Raw genomic sequence first — 25,903 nt, forward strand, 5'->3', positions numbered from 1 at the left:
CATGGCTCAGAAGCAAACCCAGAAGGCCCCAGGTTCGATCCCTGGCATCTCCAGTGAAGAAGAAGAGTTTGGATTTATATTCCTCCCCTTTCTCTCCTGTAAGGAGACTCAAAGGGTCTTGCAATCTCCTCCCCACCCACAACAACAAACACCCAGTGAAGTGGGTGGGGCTGAGAGAGCTCCAAAGAACTGTGACTAGCCCAAGGTCACCCAGCTGGCATGTGTTGGAATGCACAAGGTAATCTGGTTCACCAGGTAAGCCTCCACAGCTCAAGTGGCAGAGTGGGGAATCAAACCCAGTTCTCCAGGTTAGCGTGCACCTGCTCCTAACCACTACACCACGCTGGCTCTCAAGGATCAAGCAGCAGGTGCTATGAAAGACCCCAGACTGAGACCCCGCAGAGCTTCATGGTGTCCACCTTGGAAATCCCTCAGATTGGAAGGTGGTTGCAAACTCTCCCAAACTACGCTGCGCCCCAGCAAAGGATCCAGCTCTGGTTTTCAAGGCTCTCCCTCTCCCGTGTGCCACCCACCCACCTCCAAGAAGAAGAAGAAGAGGAAGAGGAAGAAGATGATGATGATTTTGGATTTCTATCCCCCCTTTCTCTCCTGCAGGAGACTCAAAGGGGTTTACAATCTCCTTGCCCTTCCTCCCTCACAACAAACACCCTGCGAGGTGGGTGGGGCTGAGAGAGCTCCGAGAAGCTGTGACTAGCCCAAGGTCACCCAGCTGGCGTGTGTGGGAGTGTACAGGCTAATGTGAATTCCCCAGATAAGCCTCCACAGCTCAGGCGGCAGAGCGGAGGAATCAAACCTGGTTCCTCCAGATTAGATACACGAGCTCATAACCTCCTACGCCACTGCTGCTGAAGGAGAGTGGCAGCACTGTTCAAGGACTCAAAAGGGACCGAGTTCAAGGCACAGGCATTTTATTGGCAGTCACGGTGGCTGTCTGGCTGACACGGGCAGTGTGGCACATCACGGATTTATTATCCTCCTGCTTCTGTTTTGGAAAGGGTCCCTAAAGGCCCCCACGGCCAGAATGGCTTCCTAGCCTGAGCAGGAGTCCCGACCTCTGCCCCAGGCGGGGCTTCCGCAGGGCCCTTGAGCCGGGCCACGGCGCTCTCCTCCTCTCTCACGGGTGTGCGCAGCTGATGGCGACGGTGGCGGGCGGGTGGGCGGCTCTCGCGTGGTCAACCTCCGGCCGGGGGTGCTTGCAGCGCATACAAGACTGACGTGGAGGAGAGGCAGAGGAAGACGCAGAAGGAGGGGACGAAGCCCAGCCAGTCCACCAGGCTCCCCACCAGGGTGCTGAAGAGCAGCTTGCCCAACACTTCCAGCGTGGCCAGGAAGCTGTAGTGGGTGGCCTGCAGGGGGAGTAACGGACAGCCGTGAGCACAGCGGGCAGCCCCTCCCCTTCCCCCGGGGCCCAGCGCTAGCACAGGCTGCCAACTCCAGGTTAGGCTAGTCTGGGAGATTTGGAGGAGGGCTCCGGAGAGCGCAGGGTTTGGGGAAGGGCAGAATGCCAGGCAGCCAAGGGATCCGTTTTGACCTGGAAAAGGCCTGTTTTCTGGAGATCTGTTGTCGTCCCAGGAGTTTCCCAGGCCTCGCCTGGAGATTGGCAACCCTAGTGCTCAAGTACATCCCCACTGGGCGAGTCATTACATTCAAGACACGAGCCCTTCGCGGGAGGGCGGGTTACAAATATGAAGAAATAAACAACAACAGGGTTTCGTGGGACACTGTTTTGGGACATAACTGTTTTAGCACATAATTGTTTTAAATTGTATGTATGATTTTATAAGTGATATTTTATATTGTACACCGCCCTGAGCCCTTCGGGGATAGGGCGGTATATTAAATCAAATTAATAATAATAATAATAATAATAATAATAATAATAATAATAATAATAATAATAATAATAATAATAATAATAATAATAATAATAATAATAATAATAATAATAATAATATTTTCTCTATCACTGTTATGCCTGGCACACAACACCCCAGACATAACAGTGATAGAGAAAAAACATGTTTGGATCATAGATGTTGCTGTGCCAGTTGACCAGCAGGGTAGAGGACAAAGAGCTGGAAAAAAGATCACAAAATACAAGGACCTACAAATTGAAGTTGAACGATTGTGGCAAAAAAGAACAACAGTAATCCCACTAGTAGTCGGTGCTCTAGGAGGAATCCCAAGAAATCCTTGAAAACATCTGAAAGCCTAAACTTGCGGACAGAACATCCCAGTCCACATGTTGCAGAAAGCAGCAACTTCTAGGAACTGCACATATTCTCACTTAAATAGCCTCCTAATAGCCTAGGTCCTTGGGAAGGACTCGATATTCAGAGATGAATTCCAGACACTTGTGCTGTGTTATGTGTATAATAATAATAATAATAATAATAATAATAATAATAATAATAATAATAATAATAATAATAATAATAATAATAATAATAATAAACAGAGGAGGGAGCACTGGTCTGTGGTGTGGGTCTAGTCCCCACTCTGCTATGAAGCCCAGGGGCCGGTCACCCTGTGGTCTACCTCACAGGGTTGTTGAGTGTACAAAACGGAGTGGGAATCACGCCTGTCGCCCTGAGCTTTTGGGCAAGGGGCGGGATAAAAATCCGATCCATCACACGATCAACCAAAAAAACCAACCAACCGCTTGTGAATTTCCTACTACTGGAGACAGAATTCTGGGTCAGGTGGGGCTTTGATCCTGCAATGCATTCTTGTATACTTGTTAGAGGGGGAAAATCTATTCCTATATGAACACCAGGTGTTAATGATTCATGTCAAATGACCCCAAAGATACTTTTTCATGTGGAGATAAATTCTGATGCATTAAGAATATGAAACGATATTCTTAACTCAATATGGATCTTTTCATTGATGCATTCAAATCTGTTAGGTTTATTTTCCTGTTGTATTTTAACTTTGTCTTCAATAAATAATTTTAAATTTTAAAATAAAATAAAAAGTTGGACAGAGTCCAGCGTAGGACCGCTAAGCTGGTGTGGGGTTAGGAAAGGCAGGAGAAGCAGGGAATCCCTGCATTAGGAGGAGGAGGAGAAGAAGAGGAGGAGTAGTTTGGATTTATATCCCCCCTTTCTCTCCTGCAGGAGACTCAAAGGGGCTGACAATCTCCTTGCCCTTCCCCCCTCACAACAACACCCTGTGAGGTGGGTGGGGCTGAGAGAGCTCCGAGAAGCTGTGACTAGCCCAAGGTGACCCAGCTGGCATGTGTGGAAGTGCATAGGCTAATCTGAATTCCCCAGATCAGCCTCCACAGCTCAGGCGGCAGAGCTGGGAATCAAACCCGGTTCCTCCAGATTAGATACACGAGCTCTTAACCTCCTACGCCACTGCTGGCTGTGAGCGGCTGTGGTTGCCCCTGCAATACCTAAAGGGATAGTATGCGGAGAATGGGGCAGGCGTGTTTTCAGTTGGGGCAACAGCAAAGGAGGTTCCATCTAAATGTGAGGAAGAAATTCCTAGTGACGAGGCCTGTCCAACAGTGGATGTTATAGCTGCAGTTCTAGCAATGGCAGAGGGTTGGGCTAGATCTGTGGTGGCGAACCTTTGGCACTCCAGATGTTATGGACTACAATTCCCATCAGCCCCTTCCAGCATGGCCAATTGGCCATGCTGGCAGGGGCAGATGGGAATTGTAGTCCATAACATCTGGAGTGCCAAAGGTTCGCCACCACTGGGCTAGATGATCGTTGGGGTCCCTTCTAATTCTGAGATGAAATAAATACAACCAAAGGCTTTTTGCGGAGTATGCAGGGGCCATACCTGTATATGCTCTCGTCCGCCGTCTGGGTGCAATGCATCATTATGCTGAACGTCAGAGTGGTCACCATCCCAGAAACAAAGTGATGGCTGCAGATGCTCAATACTGCGGCCACTGGAAAGAGAGAGAGAGAGAGAGAGAGAGAACTCAGCCAACCTGGAGGAGAAAACTGGGGAATGGCCTCGGTGGGCTAGGAGACTTGGAGGGAGGGGTGCTTGAAGATTCGGGAGGGGCACGGAACCATCGGGTGGGAAGGGCCATCTAGTCCAACTCAATGATTGAACAAGGATGATTGAAGGACTGGAGCACCTTCCCTATGAGGAGAGGCTGCAGCGTTTGGGACTCTTTCGTTTGGAGAGGAGACGTCTGAGGGGGGATAGGATTGAAGTCTATAAAATTATGCCTGGGGTAGAAAATGTTGACAGAGAGAAATTCTTCTCTCTTTCTCACAACACTAGAACCAGGGGGCATCCATTGAAAATGCTGGGGGGAAGAATTAGGACTAATAAAAGGAAACACTTCTTCACGCAACCTGTGATTGGTGTTTGGAATATGCTGCCACAGGAGGTGGTGATGGCCACTCACCTGGATAGCTTTAAAAGGGGCTTGGACAGATTTATGGAGAAGTCGATGTATGGCTACCAACCTTGATCCTCCTTGATCTGAGGTTGCAAATGCCTTAGCAGACCAGGTGCTCAGGAGCAGCAGCAGCAGCAGAAGGCCATTGCTTTCACCTCCTGCCTGTGAGCTCCCAAAGGCACCTGGTGGGCCACTGCGAGTAGCAGAGAGCTGGACTAGATGGACTCTGGTCTGATCCAGCTGGCTAGTTCTTATGTTCTTAATGCAGGATCAGCCACACAGTAGGGTCTGTCCCCCTCTGGTTAGGGATTTCTCCGTTTTCCCCCAACAGTGAGCCTAGAGCCTCTTTTCCCTGGTGTTTGCTCCTTGCGTATCTGAAAAAGATTCTCTCCTGCAGCGAGCTTCTCGGCCCTCAACGGCTCACTATGTGCTTTGGCTCCTCTGACTGCTCAGTGCCCGGCAGCCCACAACCCTCCTTGCCCTCCCTCTCACAACCTGCCTAAGTTTGGAATCAGTCGTGCTGTCAGGTAACCATCCAGCCTCTGCTTACAAGCCTCCAAAGAAGGAGAGCTCACCACCTCCCGAGGAAGCTTGTTCCAGGGAGAAACCGCTCTAAGGGTCAGAAGATTCTCCTGATACAGGACTGCCCAGTGGCATGAGGTCAAGATGCCCTCCCTCAGGTCAAGATGCCCAGGAGGGCAGGCTCTGGTCTATTAGAGGAAGAAGAAGAGGAGTTTGGATTTATACCCTTCCCCCTTTCTCTACTGTAAGGAGACTCAAAGGTGCTCACAACCTCCTTTCCCTCCCACACACCCCACAACAAAAACCCTGTGAGGTGGGTGGGTCTGAGAGAGCTCCAAAGAACTGTGACTAGCCCAAGGTCACCCAGCTGGCATGTGTTGGAGTGCACGGGCTAATCTGGTTCACCAGAGAAGCCTCCACAGCTCAAGTGGCAGAGCGGGGAATCAAAGAGTGCACCTGCTCTTAACCACTACGCCACTGCTGCTCCTCATCGTGTGGAAGAGAGGCTAGAAAGCTGCCGCTTGCTCAACTTCCCTCTTCCGCCAGGGCTGGCTGGGTCAAGCTCACCTTCAAAGATGGTGGCTTTGTCTTTGTAGACGGCTGTCAGGAGTGTCTGGAAGAGCAGCCCACAGATGCGCAGCACCAACAGGACCTTGAGCAGAGCCAGCGGGTGCCTGGGAAGCACAACAAGAAGAGAAGCTTTTGAATGCATGCCTGGTCTTTCTCTCCTGTGAGGAGCCTCAAGGCGACTTACAAACTCCTTTCCCTTCCCCCTGCCCCCACAACAGAGTGGGGCAGTGGGGCTGAGAGAGTTCAGAGAGAACTGTGGCTAGTCCAAATTTAGAAGCAGGCTTAATGTGGAGGAGGAGCGAAGAAACAAATCCAGTTCACTGGATTATAGTTGGCAGCTTATGTGGAAGAGTAGGGAATCAAACCTGGTTCTCTAGATTAGAGTCCACCGCTCTGAATCACTACGCCATGCTGGCTCCCAAGCCGGTGGCATACCTGCACACAGTGGAGCCCGGCATAGCTGCACACAGTGGAGCCTGGCATAGCTGCACACAGTGGAGCCCGGCATACTTGCACACAGTGGAGCCCGGCATAGCTGCACACAGTGGAGCCCGGCATAGCTGCACACAGTGGAGCCTGGCATAGCTGCACACAGTGGAGCCCGGCATACTTGCACACAGTGGAGCCCACAGCAAGTCCTGAACTGGTGACAGAATTATGGAGTACCGGTCTATCAGTGGTATGCTAAAGGGAGCTGCCACATTCAAAGATAGTCAACCTCTGCCTCCCAGTGCAGGGAAGCAACATCAGGGGAAGGCCTCAGCTTCTACGCCCTGTTGTTTCACCTCCACAGGAACTGGCTGGCCTCTGCGGGAGACAGGATGCTGGACTGGATGGACCACTGGTCAGATCCAGGAGGATTCTTCTTACAGTCTTATTATAATTTCATGATATTTTTAAATGTTTAACATTATAATATTTTTGTGTTCGCTGCCTTGTGGAGTGAAGCTGAAGGACGCCCGGAAATTTCCATTGCCTCAAAATGCAAACCTTCAAAATCCTTAATGGTCAATCATTATTAATTATTACTATTATTACTATTATTATTTTAATCTAGGATTGAACAAATGGGAGTGCAGATAGGCCGAAAGACAATAAGTAGGCAAGCCCACGCATATATGAATAATTTTAACTTGAGTGACTCATTTTAATGCTAAATTATGGAATGGATTAATTTTAACGCTGAGTTATAGATTGGATTTATTTTAACGCTAAGTTATGGATTGGATTTTTTTAACGCTAAGTTATGGACTGGATGTATTTTAATGCTAAGTTACCGTATGTATGGGACAAGTGAAACAAATTAGGCCTCAGTGTTGATTTTAGGGTAGTTTATATATTACATTTACACTGGGAATTACAAGATTGAGAGGTGTATAGAATTTGTCGATCCTTGACTGTAATTTGCTGTATAGAATTTGTCGGTCCCTGACTGTAATTTGCTGGTCTTTGACTATAATAAATTGAAATTGAACATAATGGTGTGGGACTGCCAAGAGCTATCTGTACTTCTTGCACCTTTGTGGAATTTAAGGTCCTTGGGAAACACCTTCTTTTTTGAACCTGCCCTGATGGTATCCCCTGAAACTGACCTGAGCAGACCAGTGGCAGCTCCTCTAGCTCCGTCCCTTCTGGACAATAAGGCCCTGCTCCAACTATGTCGTTTCTACACCATTTAGCATGTTTAAACACGTATGCTTTGTTCCAGGTTTGTTCCAGCTGTTTTAGATTTCTGCTCATTTTCAGAGTTCTGTAATCTGAACTCTGTTACACTGCTCAGTGAACGTCCCATCCTGTTGATATTATAGAATCTTAGAGTTGGAAGAGACCCCAAGGGCCATCCAGTCTAACCCCCTGCAATGCAGGAACACCTAATCAAAGCACTCCTGACAGATGGCCATACAGCCACTCTTTAAAAAACTCCAAGGAAGGAGACGCCACCACACTTTGCTCCAGAGTCTTCCTTGGTATTGATGTCAGGACTTATACTATATAACAGCGGTGGCGAACCTACGGCATGGGTGTCAGAGGTGGCACTCAGAGCCCTTTCTGTGGGCACGCGCAAACAGAGTCTGTCATGTGGAGGGGCGGAAAATCACCCCCACATACACCCACACACAAACATCTAGGCTGGCCTGGGCGCGATCGTTTACCTGGGAGTAAGCTCAGTTGCTGGCAATGGGGCTTGCTTCTGAGTAAACCCTCCTAGGGTCGTGATTCACCCATTTGAAGCGTTGCACGGTTGCTTCACCAAGCTTACTCTCGAGCAACGCGTTTCTAAACGAAAACCTCAATATTCAGGTTAAATTGCCGTGTTGGCACTGTGCGATAAATAAGTGGTTTTGGGTTGCAATTTGGGCACTCGGTCTTGAAAAGGTTCGCCATCACTGCTATATAACCTTCTGGACAGTAACCTTCTTGCCTGGAATCTCAGCAAGAGGTGCAAAGTACAAATAAGGAAATGTAAAAAGCTGCAGCATGATCTTTTCCCTGACGATTCACCAGAAGCTCCAGCCAGAACCCTTCAGCGATCCGTTACCTCTGCTTCGACGTCAGGTAGCCTCCCAGCGAGGAGCCAGAGATGGAGAAGACCATGGCTACAATCCCGTTCCAGAAGCCGAGCTTCTGAGGAGAGAAGTCACGGTCCAAAAGGAAGAGCGGAAACATGGAAGTGGCCCCTTGATCACCTGCAAGGAGGAAGGACACTCAGCCCTTGGCAAGGCCTGCTCTCCACACAGGAACTTGATTGGCTGCAGCGACAGAAGCAGAGTCCGTTCCTCCGTCAAGGTCAGTATTGTCCGCTCAGGGACTTACCCAGCTTATAGATGAGCACGAAGCCGGCAGTCCACAAGGTCCCTGGGACCCGAAGCAGCCCTCGCAGGATCTGCCAGGGGTGGAAGCTGCGGCTCTTCGCTTGGCTCTCCTGCAAACGGCCCTGTAGCCTCAGATCCACGCGCCAGGTGTACAGGATGGCCAGCAGGTAGACTGCAGCCAAGGACCAGAAGAGCAGCCCCCATCCCAAGCGGTGGAGGACAGTGAGGAGGCCCCCTCCGGCCACTACCGAGCCCAGCTTGTAGGCCACCACCTGAATGGTGTTGCTGTAGCCAACCTCATCCTGCCGCAGGAGCCAGACGGCCACCCCGTCCACCGCGACGTCTTGGAGGGAGGCGCAGAAATTCATGAAGAGGAGGGTGGCAGCCACAGGGAGGAACTGTGTCTCGGGGGTCATTGTGGAGCAAGCCAGGCAGGCCAGCGCCAAACCCCCCAAGCTCAGCACCAGCCAGGCCTTCTTGGTGAAGTACTGGTCCACCAGGGGGGCCCACAAGACCTTGAGGATCCAGGGCACGTAGAGCATCTTGGTCAGGCTGATCTTGGTCAAGGAGAGGCCCACCGTGCGGAAATAGATGGGCAGCAGCCCGGACTGCAGCCCGTAGGGGATGCCTTGGACGAAGTACAGCACCCCGAGCAGGGCGTATTTGGGGTTCATCTTGCGGCGGTCAACCTGGAAGGAATGCAAAGGCACAGAAGCTTAACAGGGTGGGAGGACACACACGTGCGGCTCTCCAGACCTTGCCAAGAGCTGAGGAGCAGCCGTGGCGTAGGAGGTTAAGAGCTCGTGTGTCTAATCTGGAGGAACCGGGTTTGATTCCCAGCTCTGCTGCCTGAGCTGTGGAGGCTTCTCTGGGGAATTCAGATTAGCCTGTGCACTCCCACACACGCCAGCTGGGTGACCTTGGGCTAGTCACAGCTTCTCAGAGCTCTCTCAGCCCCACCCACCTCACAGGGTGAAGGGAAAAGAGATTGTCAGCCCCTTTGAGTCTCCTGCAGGGGAGAAAGGGGGGATACAAATCCAAACTCTTCTTCTTCTTCTTCTTCCAGATGTTCATGGACTACAAATCCCATCAGCCTGATGGGATTTGTAGTCCATGAACATCTGGAGAGCCGCAGGTTGCAGGCCCCGTTGGACCCACAGCCTCACACAGGGGCACCAGCTATGGGTTGGGGAGTACCTGGGCATTTAGGGGGCGTGGCTCCTCGGGAAGAGGGGAGGGGCCTGGGCAGGGTGTCAGGCTGCAGCATCCACCCTCCAAAGCTGCCATTTTCTCCAGGAGATCTTGTCAGGGAAGCAAAATAAAGTGGTGTGCATCTTGTGCACAGATCTGGGTGATCTAAATGACAGCACCTGTCATCCAGGGTCAGTTGGCAAAAGCCTGATGCAACTGAACCAAACCAGTCTGATCCGGTGCTGTGACCTTCTCAGTGATTGGACAGTGTTTGTATATTAGTATTTTAGTATTTTATGTTGTTGATTGCTGTCTATGTAACAGCCATGTTGGAAGCCGCCTTGAGCCCTTCGGGGATAGGCGGCCTATAAGTTTAATAAAATAAATAATAATAATATTAGCAGAGCGCTATCAGTGCACATTATCTGTTAGGGATTCTTGTTTACTGTGAGGCATGCTGCCGGTTTGTTCCTTGATGTTCACTGTATATCGCTTGCACCTGAAAGTAAACTTCTTTGAAGTGAAGCTACTGTGTGGTGTGGAGTTATTCGTCTGCTGTGCCAAGCCGTCTTCAACTGCACTTATCTTTCTCTGGTAACGCACCTATCCGTTGATAAACCGCGTACTTTGTCAGATCTGCAGCCTCCACTCTCAGGTGGGGAACCCCCAGGTACAGGTGCATTCTGGGAAAGAGCATTGGGGCGTGAAGGCTCTTGGGGGGCATTAATGGAGCCCCCCCCCCGCCAAAAAACCCGGCCTTTCTTCAGCAGGGACTCTCACCACGTGACCCACGCTCACCGGTTGCCGGGGCAACCCCGCCTTTCCCCCCCCCCTACTCATGCTTCCTTTCCCCGCCGCCGCGGAGGTCGTCGCCAGAGGGCGCTCTCGCTCAACCCCAAGGGGACCAGGCCAGGGGCCCTCCCCACAAGCCCCGCTCGCTCCGGGTCTCTTTGCCAGGGCTCGGGCGGAGGCCGCGGCCGGCCCTCCCTTCCTGGGGACTGCTTGTCCGTCCCCCCCCCCGTAGAGGCGGAGTCAGGCCTTCCACGCAATACCCACGTCCGGCTCTGGTAGGCGCGCTTTCGCCCTAGGTTCCACGCCTGTTGCCCCGCAAATGGAGGGTGGCTGACACTTCCGTTGAGAGCCGGAAGTCCCTTCAGAGAACTGGTTTGAAAGGCTGCTGCCTCTTCGCCCCTCTCCACCCATTGGCTCCGGGTGGCTCTAATGGCCGGAGCTCCTCCTATTATCTGGTACTTCCGCCCTTAAATCAGCTTGCCGTGCAGTAATGCTGAAGATTGGGCAGAAGTGATCTAGGAAGGCTTCGAGGAACTATGAGCTCCACTTCCCGCTTCCGGTTGAATGTCACTTCGCGCCTGGTTTGCAAGAGGCTGCTGCGACTGGTTGCTTTCCCTCGGTGTGGCATCCTGCTTCTTTTGAGCACGCTACGTGGAGCAAGGAGTTTTTGTTTGGGGCTGTGTAGGGATGGGTGGAGGAAGGGGAACTGAGGATGGGGTGTGAGGTCTGAAAGAGTGTGCATTGGGGAATGCTTGTAAATTTCGTTGCGCGTTCAGAAGAGTTTGGATTTATATCCCCCCTTTCTCTCCTGCAGGAGACTCAAAGGGGCTGACAATCTCCTTGCCCTTGCTCCCTCACAACAAACACCCTGTGAGGTGGGTGGGGCTGAGAGAGCTCCGAAGAACTGTGACTAGCCCAAGGTCACCCAGCTGGCGTGTGTGGGAGTGCACAGGCTAATCTGAATTCCCTAGATAAGCCTCCACAGCTCGGGCGGCAGAGCAGGGAATCAAACCCGGTTAGATACACGAGCTCTTAACCTCCTACGCCACTGCTGCTCCTTTATGACAATAAATGCTGCTGCTGCTTCAACATGATTCAGAACCAAAGCTGTCTGCTTGGATTTAGGAAACTGTTGGGAGCCCACCCTCTGAATAGGGTCGCCATTTCCTCCCACAATTGTAACCGATCTGCAAACTGCAGAAATCATTTCCCCTGCAGGGAATGGACAGTTTTGGAGGGTGGACTCCCGGCACCACCAAGATGCCCATTAAACTCCCTCCCGGCCCCGAATGATGTTTGCAAGGTGTTTTGGGACCACACGTTGCTAACAATGGTGCTATGGGAGGGGAGAAGAAGGGTGCCTCCATAGAGACCACTTCTGGTCTGTATCTGCTTGACAGAATGGTTGGGATGCTTTCCAGCAGGGTTGTCCGAATGTTATTTATGTATGAATTAGACCAAGGATGATAAGGGTGAGGACACCAGCTCAAAACAAGGCAGCCCTGCACAGCCTCAATACCAGCAGGGATTTGGAAAAATTTAGAGTCAAGCCCTGGCTTCAAGTTGTATGAAAGCATGTCTAATCTACTGTCGAAGGCTTTCACGGCTGGAATCAGGGTGTTGTGGGTTTTCTGGGTTGTATGGCCGTGTTCCAGTAGCATTTTCTCCTGACGTTTCGCCTGCATCTGTGGCTGGCACCTTCAGAGGATCCTTGTGGGTTTGTTGTGGGTTTTCCGGGTTGTATGGCCATGTTCCAGTAGCATTTTCTCCTGACGTTTCGCCTGCCTCTTTGGCTGGCACCTTCAGAGGATCCTTGTGGGTTTGTTGTGGGTTTTCCGGGTTGTATGGCCATGTTCCAGTAGCATTTTCTCTTGACGTTTCGCCTGCATCTGTGGTCCTGTGAAGATGCCAGCCACAGATGCAGGCAAAACGTCAAGGGAAAATGCTACTGGAACATGGCCATACAACACGGAAACCGCACAACACCCATGTCTAATCTGTCTACAGTGCACACTTCATTTTTGTTCAGATATACCCTGAGTAATTTTCATGCTACATTCAATGCATGTGCAGCTGAAACCGAACGTTTATCTAGGTTTTGGTCCCTGGTTTCATTTGCAAAGTTAACATGCATGGGTTCTACCAGCGTGCCCCACTCTCCGAGCTGACACTGTGGTAGACTCACCCCATGCTGGTGCTATCCAGAGAAATTCCCTGCCTCTGCGGGGGTGAGTTATCACATTACAGTACGTTAATTTAAAAATGAAAGTTACATTTTATAAAAGACAAATATACACAAGCAGCATTTCAAGAGAAGCAGAAATGCTAGTTCCAGGCAGAGTATCAGCCCAGGATAAACTATTATAGTACAATACATCTTGGTGTGAAATGCAGGCTAGAAGACCCCCTCCCTACCCGGCCTGACGCAGGCAAAGTGGAGGCCAAGGCGGATCCAAAACTGAGGACAAGTGAAGCAGTCGAAAAGCAGACTGTTTCCAATGGTGGTACAAAAATGACTCCTTGCCTTCTGGCGGAATGTCTGTTCCCAGATAGGATGCCTGGAAATATCCCACAGTGCGAAGTCTGTGGACAACAACCCAACCTTCCTCCTCACCCCCCAGCATCTGCCCTCTGGAGGCAGAAGGAATGGCATTCAGCAACTATATTTGGCTTCCAGATGATCTTTGAAACAAAAGAATTAAGAATCCCTAAAACCAAGCTAGAAAAAGGATTGTTAGAACATTCCCTTGAGTCAAAAAGAGCCCTGAATAAGGACAGTTTGATAAAATAACAGTAATTCAAATAGGGTTTATACACAGTAGGCTTTCCTCCAGTGCAAGAGGCTAAGAGTCTCAAGAATACTCTTTCTATCAGTTTTCTTGCAGTGCAGGGACATACACAGCTGTTAGTCGAATAGATCCAGATCAGTGGATGCAGAAACCCGGAAATAAAAACCAAAACAGCGTGCTCCCGAGCAAAGGAGCATTATTTTCAATTCCCTGAATTTCTGTGCAGAGAAGTTCTGGGAAACCCGAGGCAACCTGCAGGCTGGGAAGACGGCCCACGAAATCCCGTGGCTGCAGTCATGAGCCAACATGCTGTCTGTTCCATTCCTCAGTTAGACAATTAGCTCATGAGCTCTTCAGGGAAACCTCCAGGCCTGTCTCTTGAGAGTGGGGTTTCGGCAACAGATATGCCCGTGCATGCTCAGCTCACTTCCAGCGGATGATCTCCTCCGTGGCCAAACGCATGAGCTTGTTGAAGTCAAAGCAGAGGTAGCGCCTCCAAAAACGCCGATCTCGCCCAAAGATTTGTGCAGGATAACGTGGACTCCCTGTCCGGAAAGGGGGGAGGGGGAAAGGTCAGGTGGGGTCCCAAAGGAAGTCAAAAAGGCAAAGCCATCATCTGTAGAGTTTCTGCTTCCCAGCACCTGGGCCTGTAACAAGCCCGCATGATCATAAAAGCAGACTGTAAAAATCTAAAAGGAAACCGAAGTGGAGGAATCCATCAAAAACCAAAGGGGAGGAAGAATCCATTGGAGAAACCGGAGGAAGTTTTTCGTGATGTTTAGGTGGAATCTCTTTTCCTGCACCTTGAACCTATTACATATTTCATAACCTTTATTGGCATAAGAAACCTATTACTCCTGGTCCTAGTCTCTGGAGCAGCAGAAAACAAGCTCGCTCCCTCACCGACATGACATCCCTTCCAATATCTAAACAGGGCCATCATGTCACCCCTTAACCTTCCCTTCACCAAACCAAACATCCCCAGCTCCCTAAGCCTCTATCCGTAGGGCATGGACTCCAGACCTTTCACCCTTTTGGTTGCCCTCCTCTGGACCCGTTCCAGCTTGTCAATATCCTTCTTGAATTGCGGTGCCCAGAACTGCACACGTTGATGCTCCTTAGAGAGTTTTTGGGATCCATCTTGTATGTCAAGCCTGGGCAAAAAGGTGGTTGCCCATTGAACTTTCACCCTGGCCCTATGTTGTGCCTGGATGGACATGGGGCTAGCTAATTCCCACTGTGTCACCCTAAGGCAGTGATGGCGAACCTATGGCACGGGTGCCAGAGGTGGCACTCGTAGCCCTCTCTGTGGGCACGCACACACAGAGTTTGTCATGTGGGGGGCGGAAAATCACACACACACACCCCACACACATCTAGGCTGGCCTGGGCTACTGAGCACGACATGTGCACACCGCAGTGAGCAGGGAGGACACGGCTGGCGGGGCTGGGGCTTGTGCTCTGGGTGGCTGCTGCCCGAGGGGTGGGGCGCAGAGGAGGCAGAGATGCTAGAGAGGCACAGAGAGGTGAGCAAGGGACTTGCTGGAGGCTAGAGCAGGCTGGCCCCTGCTCGGGTGGGGAGGAGGAAGAGGGAGCCAACCGTATTTTTCTAAACCAAAACCTCAGGATTCAGGTTAAATTGCTGGGTTGGCACTTTGCGATAAATAAATGGGGTTTGGGTTGAAATTTGGGCACTCGGTCTCAAAAAGGTTCGCCATCACTGCCCTAAGGCGATTTAATCAGTGCCTCGAGCGGACCATTACTTTCCCTATCTGCACCATCCCAGCAATCAGCCAGTATTCAGGAGAATAGCCCAGGCATTCACTTGGGTCCTAATGACAATGAGACCCCCAGAAGCAATCTTCATCAATCAAAAAAGCAATTCTTTCTCTCTGGCTTCCTGCCAGCTAATCTCATACCACCTCAGGCATAAATGTTGGTCCTTTGGCTACTCATTGTGCGTGTGTGTGTGTTCTGGATCCGTACACATACCCCACTTAGGTGTGGGCTTTTTCCTTTGCTCCTGGAAATGCTGGTTGTGTTCCTCTTCAGTGGGGCTTTCCCTGGACAGACCTTCAAGACTGGTAACTACTCCTTGTCTCTGAAACCCTCTCCAACCTCCTCCCTTTTCACTTAGTCAGCTCCTGTACGCTTTGTGTATGTTTTTCCATTGCTTAAAATATATTTTTTGTTTTCCCATTTTTATTCTTTCATAAAACCGTATCGCGGTTCTACCCCTGCCTTCTTATTTGAGAATTTTCACCTAGGACAGTGATGGTGAATCTTTTCAAGACCGAGTGCCCAAACTGCAACCCAAAACCCACTTATTTATCGCAAAGTGCCAACACGGAAATTTAACCTGAATACCGAGGTTTTAGTTAAGGAAAAACAATTGGCTCCAAGGCACACATTATTCGGGAGTAAGCTTGGTGGTAGTCGGTGGCTTTGCTTTGAAGCAACCGTGCAACGCTTTGAACGGGTGAATCACGACCCTAGGAGGGTTTACTCAGAAGCAAGCCCCCCCACATGACAAACTCTCTGTGTGCATGCCCACAGAGAGCACTCTGAGTGCCACCTCTGGCACCTGTGCCATAGGTTCGCCACCACTGACCTAGGACTATTCTGGTGCACGTAGGCAGTTACCTCCCAGTTACCTCCTCTCGCTCTCTGTCTTCAGCTAATTCCTCCAACTCCAGTGGAGACCTCCTGCTCAGGGTAACACAGAGGCCTTTGCATTCCCACAGGAAGAGATCAGCCCAGGTGGAGGAAAAAGAAAGGAGCTGCCACGGTACCCTCGCACACACTGTTAAAACAGGCTGGAGACGGAGAGATGGAAGGAGAACCGAACCCTTACCGATGCCATGGAAGATCCTGGCCACAGCCCTGCCGGAAAACTTCTCCTCCTGGCGAATGGACAGGAAGTGGCGGATGTCAGCGCGGATCTGCTCCTCCCAATCCCGGAACTGCAATTAGGAAGCAGAGGCCAGTGGGAAAGAGATCTGTGCACCATGCGGGGTTCTGCAAGGCAAGCAACTTCCGGCTTTTTCTCCAGGTGCAACTGCAGCGGCACTCTTTGGGGCGAAATCTGCACTGTTGGCAGTGAGCTACCGGTTTCTTACCGACTTCAAGTGTAAGCCAGTCTGATTCTTTGCTCACGCTCTGCTCAATACAATCTTACTTTGCAGGCATGCAAGTGAACCTGAACAGATGCTGCTGCCTTGTGCCAGAGACGAACTGCTGATCCACCTTTGCCCAGAACTTTCTATTCTGACCCAAGGTGGCTTTCCAAGATCCTTCTCAGCTAACCAAGATCCCTTTTAAACATGGGACGCCAGAGAGTGAACTGAGGTTCTGCATGCAAAGGATCTTGAAGGATTGTAGCAACTTCCTTATGAGGAGAGGCTGCTGCGTTTGGGACTCTTTAGTTTGGAGAGGAAACGTCTGAGGGGGGATATGACTGAAGTCCATAAAATTATGCATGGGGTAGAAAATGTTGACAGAGAGAAATTTTTCTCTCCTCCTCACAATACTAGAACCAGGGGGCATCCATTGAAAATGCTGGGGTGAAGAATTAGGACTAATAAAAGGAAACACTTCTTCATGCAACGTGTGATTGGTGTTTGGAATATGCTGCCACAGGAGGTGGTGATGGCCACTCACCTGGATAGCTTTAAAAGGGGCTTGGACAGATTTATGGAGGAGAAGTCAATTTATGGCTACCAATCTTGATCCTCTTTGACCTTAACAGTCCAGGTGCTCGGGAGCAACAGCCGCAGAAGGCCATTGCTTTCACATCCTGCAGGTGAGCTCCCAAAGGCACCTGGTGGGCCACTGCGAGTAGCAGAGAGCTGGACTGGATGGACTCTGGTCTGATCCAGCTGGCTTGTTCTTATGTTCACCACCGGACACTGCCTGACTGGGACATAGACAGACACTGTCTGGACCAGCTCTTAACCAAAGCTAGGGTGGTTTTCCAAACGAGCTGCCAGTTTGACTCCATCCTATAAAGTCAGAAAAGAAGTAAATGGTAGGTGGTCCTCACTTTAATGTCCTGGAGACCTTCTACACCCTGCTCTTCGTCCTGGAACACAGGATCCTCCTCCTCTGGCACCATCTCCTTCTCAAAGTAATCCATCAGCAGGGCCTTCAGCTGGGAGCTCTTCTCCTCGTCCCCAAAGTCAGAGCACATGGCACTGGATCGGAAAGCCACGCTGCTCAAAAACACAGAGGTGTGAGAGATAAAGGAGGGTTGTGTCTCGTGCAGAGACTGTGAGTGCAAAAGGAATTGTTACTGCCAGGAAAATAGACACAATATTTTCCTGAAGTCAGGTTGCCTGGCTACACTGGCTCCATGCCCGGACGCAGAGACTTGTGTGGTTCAGAAGCCTCCATAAGGTTCACAGAGAACGCATATGTATGTTTGTGCCAATGCTATACGGTTTCCCTCGTTTGTGCCTTTCTAGGATGTAATAATAGCCCCTTTTAAGTTGAATTTATGATGTGCCTGCAGTTTAGGATGTTAGTTTAGTTAGGTTCTTCAATTAGTTTAAGGTTTTGTTATTGTTAGATTTAAGAAAGCCATGCCAATAAGTATCTGTAAAGTCTTGCCCATAAGTATAAGTACATGTGTTTATCCTTTAAGGTTTCCCTAACGCTTAAGCTTAGAAATGTTATTTTTGAAATTTGTGTTCGATGGCCAAAAGCAGTGGCTGCCAGAAAGGTTGATATTAAGGGACAAGGAAGTTAGTCCTGGAATTCAGTTTGGACCAACAATCTGTGTAATCCCATCTTCACCAACAAAAGGGCCTTTTGACTAACAAAGCGATGTCAAATCTCGTTTTGCTATTGGACTGTTTGAAGTTTTACTCTCAGGATCCGGAAGCTCATTGGACTGTTCACATCCTTACTTTCAGGATCCAAGAATTCATTGGATCATTTAAACTTGTCTCTGTCTAACACTCCCAAGGAACCACCTCAGGCAAGAAGGTGCAAGCTTTTCCTCTGGGATTTGATCTCATCAGCATGTGCAAAGGGATTGTTTTCTCCCTTTGGCGTTCTAGGATATTTTCTCTGTATTAGATGGAAGGAGACCGCCCCCTTCCTGGTTTTTGCACTATGGGGGGTGGGACTGCCCTACACCCCCTTTCTGGGTTACTGGGGAAATGTATAAAAGGGGCTGATGCACAGCCATGTGGGGGTCCTTTCTGCTGAGCTGGGCCAAGAAATCACTTGCCAATAAAGAACTTCCCTGCTTTTGAAGAAACGCTGGTCTCCTGCGCCTTTCCTCCTTGCCTTGCTGCCACGAGCTGAAATCACTTGAAATCACTCCTAGAAATCACTTTATGTTACCGGGGTAGCGGTTACAGAATCCTGGGGACCCCCACTGGAAAGAGACCCCGCCCCTTGCTCTGCTCAGGCCCCAACCATTGAACAACCTGACTCATTTCTGCCAAGCATCTGTCAGGCTGAAGCCCGGCAGTCATCAGAGAGGCCGGGGGGAAGGGGAGGTCCACCCAGCTGACCAAGACACTTTCATTTTCCTGTGAGGAGGCTCTCACAGGTAGAGACTTTATCTCGTTCTTCTGACCTTGGGTTCATCCTGCATTCCTGCGTTTCGGGCCCTCAGTAGCCGTGGGATACTGTTACAGGCTAGGGCAGTGATGGCGAACCTTTTCGAGACCTGGTGCCCAAACTGCAACCCAAAACCCACTTATTTATCGCCAAGTGCCAACACGGCAATTTAACCTGAATGCTGAGGTTTTAGTTTAGAAAAAACGGTGGGCTCAAGAGGCGTGCGTTACTCGGGAGTAAGCTTGGTGGTAGAAGGTGGCTTTGCTTTGAGGCAACCATGCAACTCTTCAAACGGGTGAATCACGACCCTAGTAGGGTTTACTCAGAAGCAAGCCACATTGCCAGCAACCGAGCTTACTCCCGGGTAAAGGATCGCGCTTCAGTTCTTTGCATGAAAGTCAGGCTCATTCCGCACATGCAGAATAATGCACTTTCAAACTGCTTTCAGTGCTCTTTGAAGCTGTGCGGAATGGCAAAATCCACTTGCAAACAGTTGTGAAAGTGGTTTGAAAACGCATTATTTTGCGTGTGCGGAAGGGGCCTCAGTGGGGTTTAACAGCACTTAACAGGGTTAATGCTAATAATTGAGCCCAGCAGCCCAAGCCAGCCTAGATGTGTGTGTGTGTGGGGGGGGGCATCCCCCCCCCACACACACATGATGAACTCTGTTTGTGTGTGCCCACAGAGAGAGCCCTGAGGTTCACCATCACTGGGCTAGGGAAAGGGTTTGATATACTGGGGTTTTTTGAAGGTTCTGGCAGAACCAGCTTTTCCCCTCTTGCCCGCGTGCCAACCAATAAAGGCTTCTTGACCTCCAAGTTACAGAGTCTGATTTGGGTCATGGATCTGGGGTTTGACCGCATCTCATGGGCCAAAGGAAAACTGGGAAAAGAGGAAGGCCCACCAAGGCCTTTGTGTCAAAGCACGTCCTCCCCCCACCGGAATATCTTTCAAGGGAGTGTCGGCGGCCCCCCCACCTCTGGAAGGCCTGGAAACAAAGCTGGAGCTGGCGGAGGGCGACCTTTTCACGACCCACAACTCGGCGATGCAGGAAGGCACACACGGAGTCCAGCTCTCGATCGGTGAGGTCGCCGTAGGAGCGCAGGTGGAAGGAGAGCGTGCTGAACTCCACCAGGACCTTGCTCTTCCCAGGTGTGCGGGAACCTGTGCAGAGGCAAAAGGAGAAAGAGAAGGAAAAGAGTTTAGATTTATACCCCGCTTTTCTCACAGCCGCTTACAAATTCCTTTCCCTTCTTCTCCCTGTTGGAAGCGAAGGACTTTACACTGTTACGCTGTTTCCTGCCTCAACCTACAGAGGGGGTTTTGCTAGAGAGCCAGTGGCTAGGTAGGGACCTCAGGATTTGACACCTTTACTCTTTCATGCTGGTTCTATCCCTTTGATGTTAGACTGATACTCTCTGGGACTTCCTTCCTTCCGGCTTCTTCCTCGACCCCTTCTCCATTCTTCTTCCTACCATGCCTAGAGAGAGGATGGATGCTCCGCGCATCCATCCCCATCCAGCTAGATTAGGATAGCATAGTGCAGTGGTGGCACTCAGAGCCCACTCTGTGGGCACGCACAAACAGAGTCCCCCCCCCCCCCCACACACACACATCTAAGCTGGCCTGGGCCGCTGGGCTCGATTATTAGCATTAAACCTGAGACCTAGTTTTGGGGAAGCAGTGTAGGTAACCCTGTTAAGCGCTGTTAAACCCCACTGATTTTCATGCGAAGAGCTAAAGCGCGATCCTTTACCTGGGAGTAAGCTCAGTTGCTGGCAGTGGGGCTTGCTTCTGAGTAAACCCTCCTAGGGTCGTGTTTCACCCGTTGGAAGAGTTGCACAGTTGCTTCAAAGCAAAGCCACCGACTACCACCAAGCTTACTCCAGAGTAACGCACGCCTCAGAGCCAACTGTTTTTTCTAAACGTTAACCTCAGTGTTCAGGTTAAATTGCCAGCACTTTGCGATAAATAAGTGGGTTTTGGGTTGCAATTTGGGCACTCGGTCTCAAAAAGGTTCGCCACCACTGGCATAGTGACTCTATCTACCTACCTTTCTATACAGAACGGAGTTCACTAATAAATACTCTTTTCATTAGATTAGAAACTACAACTGACTCCGACTTTCTTTTGTGTAAGCTTGCCGCACATTGGGATCCATCACGCACATGCACGCACATGAGGTAAGGGCTTCTGCTGTGTTTTAGCCACCCGTGCCGCTCTGCTAACTACAAACAGGGATAATCTCCAACTCCCAGGAGCACTCATGAGGTAGGTGGGGCTGAGAGAGTTCTCAAAAACAGAGGCTAGCCCAAGGTCACCCAGCAGGCTACAGGTGGAGGAGTGGGGAATCAAACCTGGTTCTCCAGATTAGAGTTTGCCGCTCCTAGCCGCTACATCACACATGCATGTTTGTGGGAAGGGTCTCAGGATCAGGGGATCCATCTGCTGCTTCTTAAGCACAGACGCGTAGGCACAACAGACATGTGAGGTGTGGCGAGGCAAAATAATTCACTCGCGGGACTTGGCATCCCGCAGCATCGCACTGAAACTGGGGGAGGGGCTGTGGCTCAGTGGAAGAGCCTCTGCTTGGCTTGCAGAACGTCCCTGGTTCAATACCTGGCTTCTCCCACCAAATAATGGGAGTTCCAAACTGCATCCCTTACGCAGCCCTGTGTCTAGAACTGGGGCAAAACACTCTGGAACATAAAGCTTGGCTTAGAGCCTTTAGATTTTGGCTCCGCCTTCACTACCTGCCATCCGAACGCTCCCTTGTCTCATTGACACTACAGGACACGCAGGCTAACCCCTGGTTTTCTCTAATCGAGAGAAAGATTATTTCCATCGGCCTGCCTATTGAATCACTCTACCTAATGTCCTATTCAGAAGCGTACAATAGGCTCAGAGATCGGCTTTTAGATCTAGAATTTGCAAATTTGCATCTAGCAGCCAAACGAACCTGCTCTCCAACACAACTCCTAATTCCATTTGAGCAGAGACGTATGGCCTATTACCTCCATACCTTAACGAACCCACGCGCAAGGAGAGCCCTTACCATTGCGCGTTTTAACGTTATGCCCTCTGCCCTATTAAAGGGTAGGTTCAGCAATTTAGATAAATCCGCAAGGTTATGCAGTTGCAAACTTAATGTGGTTGAAACCCTGACTCACCAACTCTTGCACTGCACCAGATTTGATAACATCAGATCTAAATATACCAACCTACATTTTTTCTTCCAATCTGGGCTGCCTGATCTGACTAGGTTATCTCTATTGTTAAACAACTCGGACCCCGGTCTTTGTGAAGAGGTCGCCAATTTCATTGCGGAGATAGTTGAGAGTTCCCAGTAGAACGTATTTGTTGTGCTCCCCGTGGGGCCTTTTATCTATCATGTATCCATGCAATTGTTCCCAATTCATGTAACTTTTTTCTGACTATGCCAATAAAGGCTTATGTATGTATGTATGTATGTACCTGGCTTCTCCAGTTAAAAGGACCAGGCAACAGGTGAGGTGAAAGACTTTGCCCTGAGATATTGGAGAACTGCTGCAGGTCTGAACATCAGAAGAAGAAGAAGAGGAGGAGGAGGAGGAGGAGTTTGGATTTATATCCCCCCTTTCTCTCCTGTAGGAGACTCAAAGGGGCTGACAATCTCCTTGCCCTTCCCCCCTCACAACAAACACCCTGTGAGGTAGGTGGGGCTGAGAGAGCTCCGAGAAGCTGTGACTAGCCCAAGGTCACCCAGCTGGTGTGTGTGGGAGTACACAGGCTAATCTGAATCCCCCAGAGAAGCCTCCACAGCTCAGGCAGCAGAGCTGGGAATCAAACCCGGTTCCTCCAGATTAGATACACGAGCTCTTAACCTCCTACGCCACTGCCCCCCCCCCCCCCCTCCCCCCCCCCCACCCCCCCCCCCCCCAAAAAAACCACCCCCCCACCCCCCCACCCCCCCCACCAGCCCCCCCCCCCCCCCCCCCCCCCCCCCCCCCCCCCCCTCCCCCCCCCCCCCCCACCCCTCCCCCCACCCCCCCCCCCCCCCCCCCCCCCCCCCCCCCCCCCCCCCCCCCCCCACCCCCCCCCCCCCCCCCCCTCCCCCCCCCCCCCCCCCCCCCCCCCCCCCCCCCCCACCCTCCAACCCTTAGCCCCCCCTTGCCACCCCCCCCCCCCCCTATCCCCCCCCCCCCCCACCCCCTCCTCCCCCCCCCCCCACCCCCCCCCCCCCCACCCCCCCCTTCCCCCCCCCCCCCCCCCCCAACCCTCTTCCCTCCCCTTTCCCCCCCCCCCCCACCACTCCAGATGTTCATGGACTACAAATCCCATCAGCCCCTGCCAGCATGACCAATTGGCCATGCTGGCAGGGGCTGGTGGGAATTGTAGTCCATGAACATCTGGAGAGCAGCAGGTTGCAGACCCCTGTACTAGATTTACTTGAACGCACTGAAGAAATTTCTGTTGAAAACGCGGGACTAGCGCGCAACGCAGTCTGCGAATATGGCTGCTGTCGCCGTGGTGTCTTCATCCACTTGCTGGAGCTGGCTGTCTACTACCACAATTCGTTTTAATATTCTTTACTCATATTGGTGATACTGACTCTTTCAATTGATTGGAACGCAATAGGAGTGTTGCAGGTTTCGTGCCTTATGGACAATGTTTATGACATCCTATACAATGCCTTTGAGAATTTATTACTAAGTACAGTCCCATTATGTTTCTTAAGTTGCCTATGTGCCCTCATTGTATGTTTTGTTATTACCTTTATATCCAGTTGAATATTACTTATCGTATAAGCACAATATATCTTTATAAATAATCTTTATGAACGGTTTATGAATTATCTATTGAATTTATACTCAAACTAATTGCATATACCAATTAGCTCATTGCCTTGTATCGCTATATATACTGTCCATGTTTCTTAGGCTGGGCTGGCCTCATATTTTTTAGTATTGGTTTGACTGTATATATTTGCTGATCTGTTTAATATCGAAGCTCCGCAGGTGCGCTCTGCATACACTGTTACCCGAGCAAAGGATGGGATTTATCAGCTGGTACAGAATGTATTGATAAAAGATGCCAACAAAAGGAAAAACGGACAATCCAGAAATGGTTGGAATATATCTGGGAACAAGTGACACTGGACATTTTCGATAAACAGAGCGAAATTCTGAAGATATGGACAATATATACGGACTGGATGAAAGAAGCTGGAGTCAATGAGGAGATATGGGAGAAGAGATTACAAAGAATGAACTTACTGCTGTTTGTTTGATCAAACTATGAAGAAAATGTGGGGGGAGGGGAAAAAGGGGGAAATGTATTGTTTGAAAACGAATGGAGAAGAGTATTAACATAAAATGGAATATTCAAATGATACAATAAAAATTATTTTTAAAAAAAGATAAAAGATGCCGACGTTGCACATTCAGATTTGAATCAGGTATTCAGGTTAGAAGAAGAAGAGTTTGGATTTCTACTCTGCTTTTCTCTCCTGTAAGGGGTTTCAAAGTATAAACTCTTTTCCTCTCCCCACACCTTGTGATGTAGGTGGGGCTCAGAGAGTTCTGAAGAACTGCGACTAGCCCGAAACCACCCAGCAGGCTTCAAATAGAGGATGCAGCAGAAGAGCTAAATTTGAGTCCAGTAGTAATTGTAGAGACCAACAAGATTTTAGGGTATAATTTTTTGAGAGTTAAAGTTCAAGTTGATACCCTGGAAATCTTGTTAGTTTCACTCAGGGATTTTGTCGTAGACAGATTTAATTGCAGAGCAGAGAGTTACAGCAATGCTAGGAGCAGCAGTAGCGTAGGAGGTTAAGGGCTTGTGTATCTAATCTGGAGGAACTGGGTTTGATTCCCAGCTCTGCTGCCTGAGCTGTGGAGGCTTATCTGGGGAATTCAGATTGGCCTGGGCACTCCCACACACGCCAGCTGGGTGACCTTGGGCTAGTCACAGCTTCTCGGAGATCTCTCAGCCCCACCCACCTCACAGGGTGCTTGTTGTGAGGGGGGAAGGGCAAGGAGATTGTCAGCCCCTTTGAGTCTCCTGCAGGAGAGAAAGGGGGGATAGAAATCCAAACTCTTCTTCTTCTTCTAATCTAATGGGGAAAAAATCTTCCAGAGCTGACTTCAAAGCCAGATTTAGTGCAAATCAGTTCATTCAAACTCAAACTCGACCTTTATTAGGCATCACAAAATAAAAAGTATGCGCCAGATAGGGTTTAACAGAATGATACAACTGGTAAAAAGAATAAAAAATCAGGAATCTACAGACATCATTAATACAAGGAGGAAAGCCCATAAAATTATTTCAGGGTATTAACCAGGAAATTGGCCACTATTTCCAGTATCTTCGGGTCTTGATTATTCAGGAGATAGTTCAATTTGGAATTTGAAGAGAACACACCTGCCTACTCCTACTCCTGATGGGTACAAAAGTCCTACTCCTGATGGGTACAAAAGAAGCCTGGAAGAAACGCGTGTCAGATATCGAGAGATCTTAAGTGTGTGACGGGGTTGTGTGCTGGACAGCTGATACTCTGTGGGTGACCACTCAGGGGTTAACTGAGGAAACTCCCAGACATGTACAAACGCGCTTCAAACATACCTAGACCTGGTAGCAAAGTATGGGCTATTCTAGGATTTTTAAAGCCAGAGTGCCACACAATCCTAGAGAGAAGCATCGCACTAACAGGGGTGGACTGGAGTATTTGCTGGGTGTCCGCACTGGTTTTTGTTCCCTTTTCTGCCCAGTCCACCTGCTCTCAGTGTCTACTGCTTCAACAGCGTCTACTGTTGGAGCCGCACAAGAAAACTACTCCTTTACCTTCGAGCAACGGTACGCAGCTCCTGAGGGCCACCGTAGCACATCACGCGGCATGAGGAGAAGGTGGGGTGAAGCAGTTCCACCCAGCCCCGAGGGTGCAATTCCAGGTAACAGAGGAGCGTCTCTATGCCTATGTGGGGAAATAAACTGTGGTCAGTGCAGGGCAGAGGCATTTACTGTTGCTGGGTGCCCATCTTTAACCATCCCCTGCTCCACAGAAATCCAGACCCCTGTGTATGTGTGCTGTCTGTTTAGCTAGGAACCAGAGCCAGCATCTATTTAGCCGGGAACAAAAAAGCAAGCTGGTAATGTATTGTCGAAGGCTTTCATGGCCGGAATCACTGGGGCGTTGTTGAGTTTCCGGGCTATATGGCCGTGTTCTAGCAGCATTTTCTCTTGACATTTTGCCTCCATTTGTGGCTGGCATCTTCAGAACACAG

At 50.1% G+C, this 25,903-nt stretch overlaps 2 protein-coding genes across 3 annotated transcripts in view; both read right to left on the bottom strand.

Annotated features, from left to right (window-relative positions):
• Window positions 1–912: 912 nt before the first annotated feature.
• On the bottom strand, window positions 913–10,594 carry MFSD3 (major facilitator superfamily domain containing 3). Of its 2 annotated transcripts, none has more exons than XM_048482618.1 (6): window positions 10,546–10,594; window positions 8,300–8,987; window positions 8,025–8,172; window positions 5,483–5,589; window positions 3,822–3,928; window positions 913–1,370 (listed from the first exon to the last, which is right to left on the bottom strand). In XM_048482618.1, the coding sequence occupies exons 2-6, from the start codon at window positions 8,970–8,972 to the stop codon at window positions 1,194–1,196; spliced, it is 1,212 nt and encodes a 403-aa protein (XP_048338575.1). In that variant the 5' UTR covers window positions 8,973–8,987; window positions 10,546–10,594; the 3' UTR covers window positions 913–1,193. The 2 variants fall into 2 exon arrangements, with proteins under 2 accessions (XP_048338575.1, XP_048338574.1); XM_048482617.1 differs by lacking the exon at window positions 10,546–10,594 and adding an exon at window positions 10,330–10,492.
• Window positions 10,595–12,532: 1,938 nt separating this feature from the next.
• The window catches only part of RECQL4 (RecQ like helicase 4), a 52,277-nt gene continuing 38,906 nt past the window's right edge, over window positions 12,533–25,903 (bottom strand). Inside the window, exons 17-22 of the mRNA XM_048482690.1 lie at window positions 25,464–25,593; window positions 25,044–25,083; window positions 19,619–19,854; window positions 17,113–17,281; window positions 15,925–16,033; window positions 12,533–13,615 (exon numbers count right to left, since the gene is read on the bottom strand). Coding sequence (XP_048338647.1) covers window positions 13,494–13,615; window positions 15,925–16,033; window positions 17,113–17,281; window positions 19,619–19,854; window positions 25,044–25,083; window positions 25,464–25,593 — 806 coding nt within the window. The 3' untranslated portion in view covers window positions 12,533–13,493. The remainder of the gene's footprint in view (window positions 13,616–15,924; window positions 16,034–17,112; window positions 17,282–19,618; window positions 19,855–25,043; window positions 25,084–25,463; window positions 25,594–25,903) is intronic.

This window comes from Sphaerodactylus townsendi, unplaced genomic scaffold, assembly GCF_021028975.2.
Source record: "Sphaerodactylus townsendi isolate TG3544 unplaced genomic scaffold, MPM_Stown_v2.3 scaffold_19, whole genome shotgun sequence".
NCBI classification, from domain to species: Eukaryota; Metazoa; Chordata; class Lepidosauria; order Squamata; family Sphaerodactylidae; genus Sphaerodactylus; species Sphaerodactylus townsendi.

Excerpts from the sequence above, each read along its gene's own strand:
- MFSD3 (XM_048482618.1), bottom strand. The coding sequence starts at position 8,972 with ATGAACCCCAAATACGCCCTGCTCGGGGTGCTGTACTTCGTCCAAGGC. Across the intron at positions 5,590-8,024 it reads TACCTGACGTCGAAGCAGAG|GCACCCGCTGGCTCTGCTCA; the intron begins GTAACGGATCGC and ends TGTGCTTCCCAG. Across the intron at positions 1,371-3,821 it reads AGACGGCGGACGAGAGCATA|CAGGCCACCCACTACAGCTT; the intron begins TACAGGTATGGC and ends TTACTCCCCCTG.